At 52.9% G+C, this 18,189-nt stretch overlaps 3 protein-coding genes across 5 annotated transcripts; 1 reads left to right on the top strand and 2 right to left on the bottom strand.

Annotated features, from left to right (window-relative positions):
- Positions 1–287: 287 nt before the first annotated feature.
- On the top strand, positions 288–3,312 carry LOC136296825 (ras-related and estrogen-regulated growth inhibitor-like protein). Its single transcript, XM_066196261.1, has 4 exons — positions 288–506; positions 919–972; positions 1,238–1,314; positions 1,881–3,312. Exons 1-4 carry the CDS (start codon positions 368–370, stop codon positions 2,304–2,306), a joined length of 696 nt encoding a protein of 231 aa, XP_066052358.1. The 5' UTR covers positions 288–367; the 3' UTR covers positions 2,307–3,312.
- Positions 3,313–3,528: 216 nt separating this feature from the next.
- PLIN1 (perilipin 1) lies at positions 3,529–9,611 on the bottom strand. 2 transcript variants are annotated; one of them, XM_066196239.1, is made up of 9 exons: positions 9,528–9,611; positions 8,831–8,889; positions 8,009–8,207; positions 7,814–7,896; positions 7,207–7,459; positions 6,697–7,022; positions 6,036–6,182; positions 5,117–5,350; positions 3,529–4,614 (listed from the first exon to the last, which is right to left on the bottom strand). In XM_066196239.1, exons 2-9 carry the CDS (start codon positions 8,873–8,875, stop codon positions 4,234–4,236), a joined length of 1,668 nt encoding a protein of 555 aa, XP_066052336.1. In that variant the 5' UTR covers positions 8,876–8,889; positions 9,528–9,611; the 3' UTR covers positions 3,529–4,233. The 2 variants fall into 2 exon arrangements, with proteins under 2 accessions (XP_066052336.1, XP_066052335.1); XM_066196238.1 differs by lacking the exon at positions 9,528–9,611 and having other exon boundaries at positions 8,831–9,505.
- A 3,047-nt stretch (positions 9,612–12,658) lies between these two features.
- On the bottom strand, positions 12,659–18,108 carry PEX11A (peroxisomal biogenesis factor 11 alpha). 2 transcript variants are annotated; one of them, XM_066196490.1, is made up of 3 exons: positions 18,025–18,108; positions 17,378–17,493; positions 12,659–15,861 (listed from the first exon to the last, which is right to left on the bottom strand). In XM_066196490.1, exons 1-3 carry the CDS (start codon positions 18,078–18,080, stop codon positions 15,296–15,298), a joined length of 738 nt encoding a protein of 245 aa, XP_066052587.1. In that variant the 5' UTR covers positions 18,081–18,108; the 3' UTR covers positions 12,659–15,295. The 2 variants fall into 2 exon arrangements, with proteins under 2 accessions (XP_066052587.1, XP_066052588.1); XM_066196491.1 differs by having other exon boundaries at positions 12,661–15,861; positions 17,378–17,825; positions 18,025–18,097.
- Between the last annotated feature and the right edge of the window lie 81 nt (positions 18,109–18,189).

Genomic DNA, 18,189 nt, shown 5'->3' with positions numbered 1-18,189 from the left:
GAAGGGACAAGGGGATGCGTGGCCCCTTGGAGGCACAAAGTGCTTGAGGTGTTGGCCTGGGCACCTCCTGAGATGCAGTTTGCGGAGCAGCTGGTGCCGACAGCTGGTGCTTCCCGGCCGCCCGCCCGCCGTGCTGGGGGCTGGCAGGGCCGGCTCAGCCGCTGACGTATGTTCAGGACAATCTGAGCGATGACAAAGTTTTTCATCCGGCTGCCTGCAGTTCCCTCTGCACCGCCCCTGCGGCTGCGGGGAGGGGTATGGGCCTCGTGGGTCCCCTGGGTGCCGTGGGAAGCGCTGGGCTGTCGGCCGTGCCGAGCGGAGTTGTACACACGGCTGGGACTGCCGGAGGGGCTCGGCCACGCTCGGCATGGGGCTCCGGCTCCCGCTGCGCCGGAGCACCAGCTTCACCCCCGATCACCCTGCCCTCATGGAGGTGCCCGGCCCCACTGCCCTGAAGATGGAAGCAAACGTCCTTGTCATGGGAGCAGACAACGTAGGGAAATCAGGTGAGAACTGGAACAGGGGGTTCCCAGGCTGAAAACTGCAGCAGTATTTGGAGGGCCAGTGGCAGGGAGCACAGCCCAATGGAGCAAATTGGTGAGATGGGGTTGAGCCCCGGGGTGCAGCTGTGATTCAAGGTGGGGAAGGTGAGCACAACCTTGTAGCCAGCCGGGGAGTTACAGGGGAAGGTATTTTCCACTGAGCTGCAGTTTGCTGATGCTTGGGATCGTGCAGATGCTTTGGTTCGTGCTGTGCCTCTGCTGCACTCACAGACCTGCTGGTGGCTGGGGAAACTCAGAGGTCATTCGTGCTTGTAGGAGTTTACAAGGGGATGGTGCCTGACTCTGCTCTGGATTTAGAAAGGAGAATCCTCCAGGTTTTGGGTTATTCTGATGATTCCTGTCCTTCCCTCTGCAGCTCTGACCGTGCGTTTCCTGACTCGGCGCTTCATTGGAGAGTACGGAGACATGGGTGAGTGCCAGGCCAGGGCCAGGCCAGTTCCCAACAGGGACTGGGGTTGAGAGACAACCCTTCTTCTGCCTGTGGGATTTCATTGCAGCCCATCCTCTCCTGCCTTTCTTCAGAGCCTTTGCCTGTTTCCAGGGGCTCGATGTTGTATTTGTTCAGTGACCCATCTCTTTGCTCCAGAACTGCTTCTCTAGGGTGCAGAAGGTCCAGGGTGGCAGCTGGTGATACCATGAAGATGACTATTTTTTTTTTCTTTTTGGGGGGGCAGAATTCATCTACAGCCACAACCTGACTGTGGATGGCCGAGAGATTCTCTTACACATCTGGGACGTCCCCAGTTCCCAGGTGAGAGGGCTCCACTCCTATCCCCCATTTCTACCCCAGGGACAAAAAAAAACCCCTCTTTACTGGAAGTTACCTATGGGGAACCACAGGCTGGGAGGTCTAGTTAAGCAAGGCTCTCAGATCAGAGGGTTCATAAGTGACTGAACTCTTCTCACCTGCCAAGCACGGGACAGCAATGCTGCTGACAGGGTAGCAATAGTTACCATAGCCCATGGCCCTCTGGCTGAGAACACTGGAGCTGAAGCACTGATGCTAATACAGGACTGTGCTAAAGAAATAGAAGTGCTGCTCTGAGGTCCCCACACTGTTATCACCTACAGCCTGCTGTGCTTGGCAGCTGGGTGAGGGTTAGGATTCGGGTGTGATGCTGAAAACTAAATCATCCCCTCCCCTTGGTTAGTTCTGCCAGATGCTGCTCTGCCCTCCTTGGTACTCCTCTTTCTCTCCACCCTTTTCCTGTTCTCTAGCTGTCCCTGTCCTGACAGGCTCAGGATTGCCCTCTTCTAGCAGGCAGGTGTGGAGGGAAGGAGCCCAATAAAACAGTCCTTCCTTTTCTCTTTCCTCAGGAGCAAGCAGAGGATGGCTCCTCAGAGGAGAAGCGAATCCAGTGGGCAGACAGCTTTGTCCTGGTCTACAGTATCTGTGACCGTGCCAGCTTCAACATCCTGCCCCTCAAAATCCAGTTCATCAAGGCAGCCAAGGAGGGGCAGAGCCAGGAGAAGGTGCCCATTGTCATTGTGGGCAACAAACGGGACCTGCACCACCAACGGGTGGTGTCCAGCGAGGAGGGGCGGCTCCTGGCCCTCTCTTTGGACTGTGGTTTCTATGAGGTCTCTGCAGCTGAGGCTTATCACGGGGCCCTCATGGTCTTCCATGGACTGGCCAAGCTCATCCCAGACACCAAACTGGCCCTGAAGAAGGGTACAGGGATCCGTGGCATCGTCAAGACCATGTCGGCTGTGTTTGCCCGTAAGCGAACAGACTCCCTCTGAGCTGCTGCACGGATGTTGCTGCTCTCTGTGCTGCCCAGCTGGGCCAAGCCTCCTTGCTGGGTGCCCATGGAGATGGTGTGTGTCTTCCCATAAGTGTGACAGGTTCCTTGCTGTCCTCCTAGTGTCAGGGTCTGGGTATCCTGCCATGCACAGCCAGTGCAGCCGAGGACTGTAGTGTGTTACTCTTGGCTCTGCCGTGGGACAGTCTCATCTCTTTGCTGTACCAGCTCTTGAGGTGCTTCCTGCTTTCTCCTTCTATCCTCCAACACTGGAAACCACGGGGGAATTTTGCCAAAGCTCCAAGCAGTAGCATCCCTAGCTCCTGCAGCAGAAGCTGCCCAGGATGTCAGCGATTAGGGAGGATATCCTGCTCTTGTACAGCACACGACTCCCTGTCTCTGCATTCCTACTTTGGGAACCTTATACTTGTTTAACCCTCATCAGGATCCTCCTCCTCTGGAGCACCCATGAGCTGGAAAGGTGGGGCTTTCTCCACTGGGGAGGCACTGGTAGTTCCCACGTGTGTGTCACCGTGTGAGAGCGTCCCAGAGCCCAGGGCACGGCGATGCTCGAGGACTTTGGTGAGGGCTGGTGCCTCCCATCCCCCCCGCCATGCTTTTGAACAGCGCTGCTCGCAGCCCTCTCCCCCACAGTCTTTCAGCGATCACAGCCGTTTCCCTCGTGCGGGCGAGCGCTGTACAGGCTGTGCCTGGGAAAAGCCAGGCGCGGGGCTCGTTCCCAGCATGGGAATTGCACCACGCGCCTTCCCAAGCCACTCCTTCTGTAAGGCTGCCTGTCCCCGGGGAGGAAAGGAGGTGGGGAAGGGGGTCGCTGGGCTCTCCGCTGAACCCTTCTGCTTCTGGGAGACTTTTCCCTGCCTCTCCCAAACCCTTCTCTTTGTGCCCTGGGAAAGCAGTGTATTGGAAGAGGGTTTGTGCGTGCTGTAGGGACACTGATTTCTCTGCTGTGTTCTTCTGGAAATGCAATAAATTGTCTTTGGCAGGAAGCCCCGGCTCCTTGGAGCTGTGAATTTGTACTTGGGGCATGGGAAGAGACACGTACTGTGCTGGGCATGAGCACCCACTGTCCCTGTAGTGGCAGCTACCCACAGGGAATGTAACAGGATGTTTCTCACACCCACTCCCTTGACCCTGAGTTGGGGGTCTCACCCCACTCTGTTCCCTTGGTTTGGTGTCTCACTCCCACAAAGATGCCAAGCAGATGGGGTGAGCGGCAGGTGGTTTATTGTTGCAGGTTTATTATTGCAGCAGATACAACAAGGTGTTGTAGGAAGCCAGGTGATCTTGTGGGAGAGGGGCTCCAGGAGCTCCACCTGTTCTCACCAGCCTTTTTCCTGACCGCATCATCCATCCCACTACCAGCTGGGAGGGAAGTGCCCAGGGCTTTCCCTCTCATGAGTCCTGCTGGTTGGTGGGGATTCTTTGCTCCTCCATGGAGAAGCAATCTGTGCCTAGGGGGAAGCCCTGCAAGGGGGAGTGGAGGGAGGAAGGATGGGGAAACAGGCTTGCTATTGTGATGTTTGACAGCTTTGCCATCCTCCCTGCTCTCTCTCCCCTGCTGTTCTCAATGTGTAGCCCATCTAAATTCACTCTGTCTGCTGAGCAGGGTTCAAGGTAGCAGTCCTGGGTGGTCCCTTCTTCTGGTCTCACCATTCTTTCCCCATCTCCGTCACCCTCCTAGTCCCACCTTCCCCTACCTTCTACTTCCAGCAGCAGGGCTTTTGGTTGCCTTTATTCCCCTATCCTGGCATTGATGCACTCCAGAATAAGCTATCCCATGGCCTGTCTACCACTTTAAGCTCCTGTCCTGGAACAGGGGTGTGTGTGTGGGCAGCTGGCAGGGGCCCAGGCAAAGCATGCTGAGGGGGTTGGAGAGGGGCTGGGATGTGCTTGTCCCTCCCTCTGGCTCAGTCCTTCTTGAAGACAGGGCTGTAGAAGTTGCCGTAGTAGGCCCGGCTGTACATGGACTCGGGGCTGAAGCGGTAGGAGCCCTCACTCACCCGCCTGTTGTAGGGGGAGAAGGCGGATTTCCGTGGGAATGGGTAGTCAGGGTCGAAGGCAGGGCTGCGGTAGTAGTTGTGCCGCAGGAAGAGGGGGTCCTCCAGCCCCAGGAAGGAGAGAGGGTGATGGCCACGGTACACCCGCCAGTCACTCCTCAGCTGGGATTTCTCCTCATTGCGGGGGGCAGCAGGCTTGGTCTCCTCCTCCTCCTCCTTCTTTTCTTTCTTCTCCGTGTTGGTCTTGCTGGCCCTGGATGCTTCTTCTTCCTTCACCGACTGCCTGCGGAGCTGAGAGATGGGGTGAACACCCAGCCAGGTTGTACCCACCTGCCAGCCCTGCTCCACCTGTGCTACACAGCCCCCCCCTTAACTTGGGAGAACCTCAGGAGAAGCTGGTTGGCCCCCAGAGTGGAGGGGAGTGGGTGGCTTGCAGTCCTTGAGCAGCTGTATGGAGAAATGCTCCCAGGGGAACAACAGGTTGAGGTAAACGAGAGAGAACAGGGTCTGAGCCTGCACTTTCACCTTCCCAGGAATGTGGTCACACTTTGGCTTGGGCATGAACTGTGTGAAGGTGTCACCACTGTCTGATCCATTTGTTCTATTGGGAGACTTGCTCTCATGGCTTTGGGGGTGCTCAAGAGGAGGGTGGGACTGAGGTGTCTTCATGGCACTCCATCTCCCCAGTCTGGTACCCCCTGACATTGCCTGCAGCTCTGGGGTGCTCATGGGAGGGGACTGAACAAAATGGGGTTTGCTGGAGACGGACAGGCCTGGCTGGGGAAGAACTCACCGGCACATAGCTGTACAGGGTGCCCAGCAGATGCTTAGGGGCACTGACCAGGGTCCCACCGAGAGCATCCACTGTCTCCATGGCCCTGGACAGCCTGCGTGGGGTGAAGAGGATCAAGCCCTCTGCAGCATCCCAGGCCACGGCCGGGACCTTCTTCATGCTGGAGATGCCGGAGGCGCAGGCGGTTTGCAGGTTGTGAGCCACGCTGCCCACGAGCCCGGGGTCCTGACTCGCCTGCCCAGAGAAACCAGCTCAGCTCCTGGCCAGGGCCTCTGCCCCACCGGCCCCTCCAGGCAGGACAGGGGTGGCCCTGGTTTCCCCATCCCCTTTGCAGCTTGAAGCCTGAGAGATTTCAGCTTGCTGCTCTGCAAAAGCCACCACAGCTCTTTGCAGCAGGGTCTCTCTCTGTCCCTGCCATCTCCCCCCACTCCAGGCCCCAGGGGACCCTCTGCTTGAGGCTTTGCTTCCGCTGTAGGCAGAGGCAAAGGGCACTGACCTCAACCTGTTGCTTCCCGTCCCCAGGTCCCAGCGGAGCCAATGCTGGAGACTGTTCCCAGCTCCACCGGCTCACACCAGCCCTCGCTGCTGGCACCACGGCAGGGAACTTTTCGGGGGCGTTCAGAAGCTCAGTAGGGAGTTCAGTGCTGACATCTCACAGCTCCAAAGGAGTTTTGAACATACAAACCAGAGTGACTGTGCCTGGCACAGAGGCTGCCCACAGCCCCCAGCTTTGGGGAATTGAAAAGGAGCTGCCCCACTGTCAATCCCTTCTTACATCCTTCAAGCTGCAGTTCGGGGTTGAGCAGGGGTAGGGGCCTGGTCCCCAAAGGTGTGGGGGAACAGCTTCATGCTTCCATGGTCCATGAGTAGGAGGTTGCTTTGGAGCATTCCTAGCTCACGGCTCTGCTTTTGTCCATACCTTGGTGTGGTTGGTGTCTTTCTTCCCTGCCTTCTCCTGCTTCTGCTCCGGTGCCTTGCTCGGGCGCCGGGTCAGCCAACCCACGCTGCCCTGCCTGTCACTGCGGGCCTGAGAGGCCACGGGGGCACTCGGCTTGGCCAGGCTTCCCTGGAAGGGGAGCAAAAAGCCATCACTCAGAGGGAGCTGGCTGGTCCCATCCACTCCATCCTGTTTAGTCTGAGGATTTCACAGGGGTGCACAGGGAGCAGGGAGTTCATTTGTGCATCTGGGGAGAAATCCTGAGGGCAGATGGGAGCTCTGGGATTTTGGCCAGGGAAGATGTTCCCACTGCAGCACGGAGTAGGAGAAGCACCTCCTTCTCCCAATCCCCTCTGGGTCTCTGCAGGGGCTTTTTACTTTAGGAAGGATGTTATAGCAAGGCCATAAATCAACAATTACACACTGGGAGCCTGCTAAAAATAACTTGTCCCACTAATGTGGTACATGGTTATGTGTGAATATCACTCAGGAACTGCCAGCCCCAGCTTGTCCTGCTGAGCAGGGGAAATGTACTCTGCTCAGATTTGCTCCAACGAGCCTGAAATATTTCATCTAAAAGCAAAATCAGCTCAAAAGAGGATATAGGGGAGCAGGAACCCAGCAGGCGGGTTCTGGCACTCACCAGGATGGGGACCCAGGACACCAGCTCCTGCCCTTTTGTTTTGGCACGCTGGAGGCTTTGGGTGGTTTGCTGGTAAGCACGGTGGGACACGGTGCTGACCAAAGCACCAATCCGGCCCAGGATGCTGGGAGCACTGGGAGCACTGGGAGTGCTGGGAGTGCTGGGAGTGCTGGGTGCCCTGGGAGTGCTGGGAGCCCTCAGAGCACTGGGAGCACTGGCAACCCTGGGAGCACTGGGAGTGGTGGTAGTGCTGGGAGTGGTGGTAGTGCTGGGCTGCCGCTGGGAGACCTTTGGTGTTGACAGATGTTTCTTTTTGGGCTTCTTATCTAAAGGTAGAAGAGTACAAGCAGAAGAATGGTGGGAGGGTTATATTCTGGTGGGACAACCCTCCTAGGCAGCCTTATGCCAAAATCCAGTGGCTGCCTCCTGCCCCATGCATCCCACAACTGAGGAGCCACCCAGCCAGTTGTCACCATATTCCATCAGAGGGGATTTGGGCATCAAGACTACCTGCTTCTTCATCCTCCTCTGGCAGCAAGTATTCCATCAGCTTCTCCAGCCCTCCCAGGGCTGTGTCGACCCCCGCAGCTGCCATCTGGGTCACCGAGTTCTTCCTTGTGTACTTGGCTGTTGTTTCCACTGTGCTCTTGGTGGCCTCATAGCCCTCCGCTGCCAGCTCTATGATCTTATCCATGGAGCTGCCAATGGTGCTTTTAGCACTTTGGAGTGGGCAGGAGATGGTGTCCTTCAGTTCAGATGCAAGCTGTGGGCAGAGAGATGGAGAACAGCCCCAGTGGCATGGGACAGCCAGAGGGACTACAGGGACTCCAGCCATGTCCATGCCAGTCAACAGCTCCAAGAGGGGCATAACAGCTCTCTCCAACCTGGGCTGGAGGTAGCTGCCAGGGATGGGACACAGGACATTGCTGACTTATATTTGGGAGCCCCAACCATCGTTTAGGCTGCAGAAGCCCTTGGAGGAGCCCTCACTTGGAGATGCTGCCTTGTTTCCCAGCCAGCAGCCTCTCATCATCCAGAAACAACACCTCTAGAGGAGATGTACTGTGGGCTCTTCAGAGGGGCTGGGGGGTCCCAGATTGTCCTGCCTATGACTTACCTTGTCGACAGGGTACTGGAGAGCAGGGATCTTCTCCTCTAGGTGATCCAAGCCCCGGCAAGCCAGGTTGTTGGCCACAGCAACTGCCTTGGGCAAAAGCACGGTAAGAAAAGCACCTGGGCTGTGCCCGCGCTGTCCCACCAGGGGAGACTCTGGTGGCCGCCCCTGCCATGTCCCCCTGGCACAGGGACTCACACTGCGGCTCCAGGCGGCGCACCACGGGCTCCATGCCCCACATGGCCAGGGCACCGGCGCCCTGCACGCCCCGCTCGTACACCTCGCACACCGAGGCCATCAGCGGGTGCGACTCCTTGGTGCTGCTGTACTTCCTCTGCAGGGTCTCGCAGGTCGAGCTCACCACAGGCAGCTGCAGCACCCTCTGCAGCACGTTCTCCTGCACGTGGCAGATGGACACAGGTGAGCCAACAGCTCTGCCCCACTGCCCACACACCAGGGGCTCTTGGTGGGTTGCAGGGACTAAAGGATCTCGGCTTGCATGGGAAGAGAAAGAGGACATTTCTCAAGCCCCACTGAGGGTCTCCCAGGTACGTCGAGTAAGGACAAGCAGGCTGGCTGCTGCCACTGAGGGAGCAGGGACACAGCAGGCAGTGTCCCATGGGAACAGTCCCCACTCCTCCAATGTCCCAAGCCTGACTGTTTAGGTGCTCCCTCTGGCTTTCCACCCTGTGGAAGCCTCCATGACTGCTGGAGGTCTGGGGACCAAATGGGGCACATATGAAGGACAGGTATAGGTGGCAGCTATCATTTACTGCTTGCATCAGCTCAAGCTTAACATTTTTGAATCTGAACTATTTAATTTCAAGCAAGCAAAAAGGTTTATCCTTTCCCTTTGATGATGCTCCATACTACTGCAGGTAAAGATCCATATAAAGAGAACATGGGAACATGCGGCACAGTGTGAGGTGTGGCTGGTATTCATCCAGCACAGTCAATACACACTACCTGGCTCCCCTTGTCACATCTCTGCCCTTTTCTCTCTCCCTTTCCCTGACCCACCTTGGCACTTCCATCCTGCAGAGCCTGAGTCTTCTTCACCGTCATTTCGGCGCCTCCACCTGCAAAGCAAAGTTGGGAACCGCAGACTCTGCCTGAAAGCAGGGCTGGGCTTGGGCTCCCCCCTCACTCCTGCACCCCCCAAGCACAGCAGCTGGGCTGACACACACCTCCCATGGGTGCAATGGACGCGGCATTGCCCAACGCTTGACTTTTTACCAGTTAAACTGTAAAACCAAAGCCTCCGTGCAGCCCTGCCCTGCTCATGTGCCTTAACACCCAAAGATACAAAAAAATTAGTTGAGAGGCATCTAGTTTAGAGAAATTATGGTAAGGGCAGGATAAAGTATGCTGGCAAAGCAAATTCAGAGTGACCAGGATGCTAACAGATGTGCATGAGAATAGACTGGCTGAGAAGAGGTGAGAAGGGGTAAGAAGGTAGGACAGAAGCAGATAGAAGAGCGGTGGGTAGAGATATGGTGAGATGTCCAGGCGAGGTCAGCATCTCCCTCTCACATGTCTGCTTCACGTAATGCCAACACTCATCTTTGTGAAAACACAGCTCCAGCCCCAGCACAGACCCCTTTTTCTTAGCAGCAGATGAAATTTTGGAAATCTAGAGAGGTGGGGTGATCCCGGCTCTCAGTCCCTGGTCCCACTAAAGCCGTCCCGGAGCACCCAGTGGGTACAGGCTACTCACCCAGGGCCAGCCTGTCCCCAACAGAGCAGGAGCAGAGAGTGGTGTCTGCACTGTCCCTTCACCCTGGTCCTGTGAGGGTGATGCACTGTGCTCTGGCCACTACCACCACAAGGCCCCACCTCCCTGTTGCGTGGGCTCGGGAGCTGACGGATTGCGGTGGAAATGGGCCAAGGATCTCCCTGAAACCACCGTAATTGGGAACAGATGACGGCAGAAAATCCCCTTTGTCGCCTTCCCCGCGGAGTCCAGAAGCTGCAGCACGGCTGAAATGTTCCAGGGTTTAGCACCGCTCCTTCCACAGAAGATGAGAAGAAGCTGGCCTGGGACCTTGCCACCTCGAAAGCCACAGATCATGAGCAGACAGGGAGAAGGTGAAGAGTCAGGCAGGGTTTCCTAAGAAATTAAAACCTTCCTGTATTTCTGCAAGCCCTGTCATGCCTCATGATGGACCAGGGTATGATCCTGCTGGGAAACCAAACATAGACCAAGAACATGGTTTCTCCCCAGGAGAGTTTACTAAGCACAAGGAGCAGAAGGCAGATGCGGGGAGACATATTCTTCTTGAAACAATCTAGTTTCAAGATCTAGGCCTGGTCTGCAATTTCTAAGATGATTCATGAGGTTTTTCTTGAGGAGGCTTTAGCTAAGGGTCAGGGCAGACACTACATTAGGAAAACTTTAGGCATTGGGGTAATGGAGAAAAAGATCAGTTTGGAAGTGATCTCTGAAGATCACCTCATTCAGCTCTTGCTCAAAGCAGGGCTACCCTCAAAGCCAGATCAGGTTGCTCTAGGGAGAAGCAAAAAAACCCTTCCAGGGAGAAGATTCCCCTCTCTCTGGGGCCCAGTTCCTGTGCTAACCATACTAATGGTTAAACTATTTTTTCCCTAAGGTCCAGCTGGAATTTTCTTTGTTGTACCTAACTTCTCCTATCCTTGTTTTGTGCACCTCTGAGAAGAGTTTGTGCCCCAGTTGGTGCTGGTGCAGCCTGTGTTCCATGGCCCTGAATGCCTTGCCCTCTCAGTAAGATCTTCTGACAGACTATTCAAGATGTGTCCTGTGATGGTGGGACCAAAACAAGACATGGTGCCCAAAATTTGGACTCACAAATGCTTTGCAGAAGAACAATAGCCCAGCCAGCAATGCTCTCACGAAAATGCTGCTCTTCCCTGGCCTTGATGCACAGGAGGCACACTGAGGACTCACACCATCATTAACAAATCCATTTGTGGTACTGACTGAAAAGAACACACCACTTGTATGGGGCTATGCCAAGTCTTGGTTATCGACGACAGATGAGCCACACTGATGAGATGAGGACAATGTGGTGGAAAGAGGACAAATGCCAGAGGACAAAGCAATAATCAGGGAGATCAGTGCAGATGAATGGTCCAGGGCTGCTGTGTGTCCTGGGTCAGCTGGCGAGGCAGGGAGCCTCACAAACAAACAGCTGCCAGGACTCCCATTCAGGACATGGAGTTGAGCACCCAACACGGCTCCACAGCTCCCTGCTTGTGGCTGCACTGCTCCTACATGGGGGTGGGAGGCTTCCCTGGGGCATGGGAAAGCAACAAAATGGAAAGAAAATACCTCCTTCCCTTCCCAAAGAGCCCAGAGTTCGCTCCCAGCCCAGGGCTGTGCCTGCCTTGCTGGGTACAGAGGCACATGAATGTGCTGGGCTGCCTCCAGCTGGTGCTGGGGTCAGTCACTGCCCTTGAGACAGAGATGGACAAAGGGCACCAGCCTGCTTGAAACTTTGCTCTCTTGGCACTGAGACTTTTTCCAGCCCTGCTGGCTTGGCTAAAAGTGCAGAGGGCACAGCAACCTCCTCTCTGCCTTGGCTGGAGTCAGGAGCCAACACAGCCTTTGCCCTACTAATGCCAGTGCTCATCCCCTCCCCTTCCTCTGGGGCAAAGGCTGTGCCAGCCCCAGCTCTGCAGGACAGAGGTACCATGGCCTCCCTGCCCCACCACTCCAGCTGGCACCAGAAACACTTCCTGTGCTCCTGCAGGCAATGTTTACAGCTCACCAGATCCACAGGGTGCAGGGAGGCAGTTTCACACCCCTGCCTCTGCAGTCTGCTCTGCACTCTCCTCCCACCACGGGGAGGGGGTGAGCCAGATCCCCAAAGCCCCGCAAGGCACCTTTACACTTTGGTCTGGGAAGGGACGGGAGAGGCATCTGATTCATTTCTGTGCAGGATGAGCAACCCTATAACCACTGTTGTCTGCCCAGTTTCTTTTTAAGGACTACCCTCCTGTGCAATCTATTTAGATTTTTATTTTACTTTCAGTTCAAAAGAAGGTATGATTTAATTCTTTGTGGCAATATAAAAGTAGTGACTCCTGGATTTAGAGACTGATTTATTGCCTTGCTCTTGGCAGAAAAGCTTTTAGACACTTGGAAGACTACTCACACCCTCCCCCAATCACACTTCCTCAACAGAACCAGCTTATTTGGTATCTCCCTGGAGATGTTGGTTTTTAACCTTTGACTGCTCTTGACATTCACCTGGGAATCCCCAATGGCTCACGTATTCTTTGAAATTTCATGCCAAGCACAGTGTTAATGTCAGGAAGGCCTTGTCTGTAAGCAGAAGAGAAGATGACCACTCTCCTACTGTTTCCATTACAGAATGTGTATGAGGCCACTAATCCAGAAGGAAACTCTTGCTAAAGCAATCCTGAATGCCATGCTTTATACATTGTTCAGGAGCTGACATTTTGGAGCTTCCAAGCTTGCAAGACTCTCACTGCAGGGGGTAGGAGCTAACAGTGAGCTCAGTTTAATGGTTATCCTGGCTCCATCCCTTGCCACCTCTGCCCCAGATGTTACCCTTTGTTCCCTCCCTGAGGTGGCATTTGTCATTAAACTTTGACCATCCAAATGAAAAGTTTTTTATAAGATACTGAAATGCAGGTGCCCCCGTCCCTTTCACCCACCTACACTGGCCATAACGCTCCAGCCCTCACTGCTGGTACCCAAAGGCAGCTGATGGCGATTCCCAAAACACCATCTTGTTTCAGGGCATTCTAAGGATACAGTTTCACCTAATGCTCATGTATTTCTAAATGTTTTTGCAGCTGAAATTGTGATTCTAAATTAGCTGGATGAGTCTAGCTGCCAGTTGGCTACTGCAAAAGGAAAGCTCTAGAACCCAACCACAGGCAATGTCTCTTAAATAGGAATGTCACCCGTCATAAAATTCAGAGACGGGAGGAATTCTCCCTCCTTCAGCATCTCTTTACACCACCTTCCAAATAATACACAGTGTCACACTCATCACAGTTTATTGCTTGTGTTCAAACATCTTGTTCTCACTCCAATTGATGTATTAGAAACAGATACCAAAAAAAGGCACTAAAAGGATCACAATCCTATGGCTTCATTATGTTAAGGTATCATAAATCACCAGCCTCCAGCTGGGGAGCAGAAGGCAAATATTAGTGCTTAACATCCAGTAAACAGAGGTACTCCTGTGTGTTCCAGCCTACATCATGGAGAATGGGACAGGTAGGGCTGAGACAGGCTGAAAACTCACCCCCCATTTCCCTCAGTAAGGCTGTACATGCTAATCCACACGAGGCCCTACAGGAGAAACATCAAAGCCTGGCTGAGGGCTTTGCAGTGTTTGCCTGCAGGGCAAAGGGAGGTGGAGATTGGGCTGCACCACTGTATCAATGGCTTTCCCTGAAAAGTGTAAGAGAGAAAGAGAAAGCAGTTGGCAAACCAGTGAAAATATATGGTGAAGTATTTTGCATCTGAGAGCTCCCCTAAGTGGGATTGAAAACACAATTTTAGCAATCAGATGGAATTCTATAGACAAAAGCTGGTCAAACCTCCAGTCAGACAATCAAGACTCCTCTTCCTTTCTTCCAGGGGTTGCTATACACTGGGATAATGATCAGCTCTGACTAAGATAGGGATGGATTCCACATTGCCAGGAGATGAAAGACAAATGGAGAAAGAAACAAAAAAAAATCCATTGTCATGAAGGAGAGGAAGCCTAGAATACAGCCTATAATACATATCCCACACACAATGCTCAATTTAGGCCTGAACTGCCAGTATGCTCTACTTTTAGTGCTAATCATTTCCATATTAAAAAGAAGATCTGCTGAAGGCCATATCTGGTCTTCAAACACACTTAATTATCCTGCCCAGCAACCTCTTTCTTTTCAAACACTTCATTGGCATGCTATCACTTCATATTCAAACTGGAAGTGATTCCAAGCCCAACCACAACTTCAGGTAAACTGGAGCACTGCCTCACCTGCCTACTTAATTCCACATCCTTTGCCTTTTAATAAAGGAGACCCACACCTTTTAATTTTCTGGTTTTAGATAGCATCAGACATAATAAGAGAGCACCTTGGCCCAGGTTAGAGTAGCCTGTTCACATCTCCTTGGCAGATTAAACAAGGACTTCTTACACCAGGAAGCAGCAGAACACACAGGCCTAACTCTGACGAACAAAAAAGTTAAATTTATCTCCTATATAATGTGCAATTTTGTCTCAGATGGTGTCAAACTGCAAATTCAGGAGCAGCAAAAACCGCAGGCCATGCTAGACAGCTGGACACAGCATTTCTCTTTTAGCCCAGTTACACTGCCAGCCATCACTGCCAGTGAGGTCAGTGATTAACAATAACACATTTGCAGGGCAAACATGAGGCATTTTCAAATGGTTGAACCCATTCAGCCAGCGAGGGAACACACAAGCAACCACGTGGTCACGACCAGGGAGGATAGGGAGCACCAAACAGGAAAGTCTAAACCATGAATGCCCAAATCCAGTAAAAAGCTTTCTTCTCACACGGGATTCTGATGTTATCATGACCAACTCCATTCTCTTCCCTCCTGGAGCTTACACAACTAGAAACACGTCCTTGCAGTTTTTCTGACTCAACGAGCTTTGAGCCAGGCTTCTCTCCTTTACTGCACGTTCCAAACTCATTATACTGGAATTTTTCATGTAAAATTAAAAGACAAAAAGAAGCTCCTTATCACAATATCATTAATGGAAAATAGTTGTGCTTGCAATTACAGGGGTTTGGGAGTTAATGTGCTGTCCTGCACCAAAGCCCTCAGCTGTGGCCTGCTGGTGCAGTCAGAGTCACTGGCCAACAGTCCTTGGCTCACAGTATCAAAGGAAACAAAGAAAGTGCAGATTTCTTGGGACAGGAGTTGGCACTCACGAGACTGCAGCTCCAGCATCACCAGTGCACACACCACAGAGACCACTTCCAAGTACCATCACAGTGCACTCAGTGCCTTCAGGACACAGGATCCATCAACCCAAACCCATCAGAACACTCATCCCTGACTTCAGCTCCTAATCTAATTAAGCCCACTCTAGACAATCTGACTGTAGGGACCTTGGATTAGTGAATTGAAACTTTCCAGTGTAAACATGATTAGTGTAGTCGTGAGTCATATACCTATTACAGTTACTTAGGCAGCTATTTCACAACCCTGCATTAAAATAAAGGAATATTTTCTTATCTAGCAGCCAAGTTCCAAGTCCTCTTTCTGTTTGTGAAATATTACTCAGCCTTTTCCTCTCTCCACTCCATCAGGGAGTGTGTCGCGGTACCAAACTCATCTGCAAAGGCACAGGGAAGGAAAAAGGGCAAAATATACTTATTCAGAGGACAAAATTAATCTTGAGGTAATTATAAGATACGTTCATTCAAAAGTGCCATATGAAGATAAAAATCTATCAGAGGATCAAAGCTGCAGCCTAAAACTATGCAGCTCCTTTTATGTCACTGTTTCAGCTTCAGATGTGGGCTTGCTAATGTGAGGATCCCCACCAGGGAGGAGAGGAGGCCGCAGAAACCAATCACTCCTGGGCTGGTCTTGTAGATTCCCAGTGTATCCAAAGGGCCTGGGAGATCACAGAGGTTCTTCACCAAGTCCAGCAGCAAAGGAGGATTCCTTTTCAATATCTGAAAGAGCTGGCAGAAAAAACTGTGCAAACCATCACTTCTCACACCGTTTAGCTCCTCACCGTGCTTCTGCGAGAAGAATTTCTCCTTTGTCTTTTCCTCCACCGCAGCTTGTTCCAGCCTCCAGGAGATCTCATACCAGTCCCTGGCCAGGTTCATCAGCAGTGAGCAGTAGTAGCACTTGGTGGCCCAGCTGTGCCACTTGGGCCTGTCGATGTGCGGCTGCAGCCCGACGCTCCTCAGCCACAGCACGGCATCACACACGAAGTACAGGGCCCGGCTCAGGTGGGAGCCCGTGAGGCACAGGCGGGGAACCACCTCCGGCAGCTCTGCAGTTCTCCTGGCTGCCACCAAGGCATGCACCATGTTGCCCAGTCTGAACACTGCAAGAAACCCCACACAGGTTAGCAGGGCCCAGCCTCACACAGAACTCGGCCTGCCACTGTCTGCATGAACTTTTACAAAACTTGGAGGGCTTTGGGCATTTGTGTGCTTAAGCATTTCCTAGAATTGGTGAGGAAAGGGGTGTAAACATCTCAGTTCTGTGTAAACATCACCAGCCCAGGACCTACACACATGTTTTGTCAATAGCCAGGACTTGCACCTCTCTTGCCACTCTGTTCTTGGACCTGGGGGCCCTCTGTACCACCCTCACTCTGCAGGAGTCAGTGCCACCAAATAAAGAACACAAACAGAGCCTCTGATTTCAGCTGTACGTTTCACTGGACATTACCTCACTGTGTGGACAGAAGATGTTACTGCATTAATCCTATTGCAACCATGAGATACAAGTTTCCTATGTCCCTGTGAAAGCCAGTGAGTCACCTGCTGAGCACAGGGACCAAAGCCCATCCTCAGCCATGAATCTGTCAGAGGGACATTAGCTCCCTGCAAACTGTATGGAACAGTGTATTCCATTTCAAACCATATGGCAAACCTAATTTCACCCACTGCACTGTTTGAGTTTTGGCCCCTGCATGTTAATACAATATTATTCAAAACCCTTTTTACAACCTGACACCTAGTCACAGTGACAGATGTTGACAGCACACAAGCCTGGTGGAACTACAACAGCCCTGAACTTAGGCCTGGTGTCTATTAGTGATTTATTTAGCAGAAGCACGAATTATGGCTATGCTGATAAACCAATTGGCTTCCCCACTCGAAATTACATACTCTGAAGCTAATGGAATAATAAACAAATCCATGGCAATAGGATAAACTAGGATATTTGTCTAGTATGTTGCAGTTGTCCTAGGATTGAGCAATTGACAAGTGGGTGGAACACCAAGCTGAAAACAAGTGATACAGACATAGTAACAGCGTAACCATCATGGATGCAACCGTGACACAGAATGGAGTGATGCAAACGGTCAGGCTGTGTGAGAAGCATGGAAGGGTATGTGATTTAGTAGGGCATAAATGCTAAAGAAAATTAACATGTTAAGTAGGATATAAAAGCTATATTGAAGGATGATCCTTCAGAAGTGATTTTGTGGGACGATAATCTTTTAACACTGGGCTGTCTCAACCCATCAGCTGGAAGGACTAATGAGCACACAGTGAGCCAGCCTTGCCTCATAACCCTGGTCTGTCCTTGAACAGAGGTGACAGTTTGGCCTCTACAGGAACAGCTGACTGTGAACTTATTCCTCTCATCCTTCCAGCGGTAATTCCAATTGTCTAAAGGAGAGGAGGCTGAGGAAGTAAAAAAAGTCTATTTGGCCCTGCCTGTCCTGGCAAGCCATGGCAGGGAAAAGGTCTATTGACAGTTTTGTAAATATGCAGAAAGAGGTTTTGTGGGTCAAGGTAGGTTAACTATAGGAAACACAAGGCCAGGATCTGTTTTACTGGAAGGAGCAAGTGAAGGTCTTATCCCTCTCGACACTGGGTACTTACTTTTCCGGCCAGAGCTCATGCTAGATTCCAACTGCTTGAGTTTCATTACCAGCTTCTTTTTATCGGCTTTATTCTCTATTAAATAGCTAAGCAACATGCATGTATACTGAGTGGCTCTGGAAGGGAAAAAACGAGGAGAGAGGGACACAGGTGAGACAGACAATCACAGGATGGCAGCAGCAGGACAGGTTTATTTCACAGAATCAGAATTGTCAGGGTTGGCAGGAGACCATGCAGTACAACCCCACTGTCAAGGCAGGATCACCTGGAGCGGGTGACACAGGGACGTGTCCAGGTGGGTTTGGAATGTCTCCAGAGAGGGAGACTCCAGGACCTCCCTGGGCAGCTCTCCCAGCGCTCTGCCACCTTCAATGTAAGTAAGTTCTTCCTCATGCTGAGGTGAAAGTTCTTGTGTTTTAGTTTACGGCGATTGCTCCTCGTCCTGTTGCTGGGCACCACGGAAGAGAGTCCGGCACCATCCTCTGACACCGCCTTGGGAGCGGAAGGTGCCGCTGGCCCGCGGCAGGGCCGGGCTGGGAGCGGGGCCGGGGCCGCGGCCCGGCGGGACGGGGATGGGCGCGGGGCCGCTGACGGACCCGGGGCCAGTGCTGGGAGCTCCCGGGGAGAACACCTGCCCCCACACTCACCGGAAAAGCTGGTCGCGGCCCTGGGAGCGGTTGGTGAAGTCCACGAAGCCCTCCATGGCTCGGCAGTACGGCGGGAACAGCGCTAGGGACGCGGCCGCTCCGCCCCGCTGCGCTCGGGCCCCGCCCCGCCGCGGAACGCTGCGAGGCGCTCCGCGTTCCCGGCCG

The sequence above is a fragment of the Chamaea fasciata genome, unplaced genomic scaffold (assembly GCF_029207755.1).
Source record: "Chamaea fasciata isolate MVZ Bird 193981 ecotype frontalis unplaced genomic scaffold, bChaFas1.0.hap1 SCAF_14, whole genome shotgun sequence".
NCBI classification, from domain to species: domain Eukaryota; kingdom Metazoa; phylum Chordata; class Aves; order Passeriformes; family Sylviidae; genus Chamaea; species Chamaea fasciata.
This window is presented reverse-complemented; position numbering and strand designations above follow the sequence as displayed.

Excerpts from the sequence above, each read along its gene's own strand:
- LOC136296825 (XM_066196261.1), top strand. The coding sequence starts at position 368 with ATGGGGCTCCGGCTCCCGCTGCGCCGGAGCACCAGCTTCACCCCCGAT. Across the intron at positions 507-918 it reads AGACAACGTAGGGAAATCAG|CTCTGACCGTGCGTTTCCTG; the intron begins GTGAGAACTGGA and ends TTCCCTCTGCAG. Across the intron at positions 1,315-1,880 it reads GGGACGTCCCCAGTTCCCAG|GAGCAAGCAGAGGATGGCTC; the intron begins GTGAGAGGGCTC and ends CTCTTTCCTCAG.
- PLIN1 (XM_066196239.1), bottom strand. The coding sequence starts at position 8,875 with ATGACGGTGAAGAAGACTCAGGCTCTGCAGGATGGAAGTGCCAAG. Across the intron at positions 7,897-8,008 it reads GCGCCGCCTGGAGCCGCAGT|TTGCTGTGGCCAACAACCTG; the intron begins GTGAGTCCCTGT and ends TGCCCAAGGCAG. Across the intron at positions 6,183-6,696 it reads TGTCCTGGGTCCCCATCCTG|GGAAGCCTGGCCAAGCCGAG; the intron begins GTGAGTGCCAGA and ends CTCCCCTTCCAG.
- PEX11A (XM_066196490.1), bottom strand. The coding sequence starts at position 18,080 with ATGGAGGGCTTCGTGGACTTCACCAACCGCTCCCAGGGCCGCGACCAG. Across the intron at positions 17,494-18,024 it reads GGCCGCGACCAGCTTTTCCG|AGCCACTCAGTATACATGCA; the intron begins GTGAGTGTGGGG and ends TTTCCCTTCCAG. Across the intron at positions 15,862-17,377 it reads CATGAGCTCTGGCCGGAAAA|TGTTCAGACTGGGCAACATG; the intron begins GTAAGTACCCAG and ends GGTTTCTTGCAG.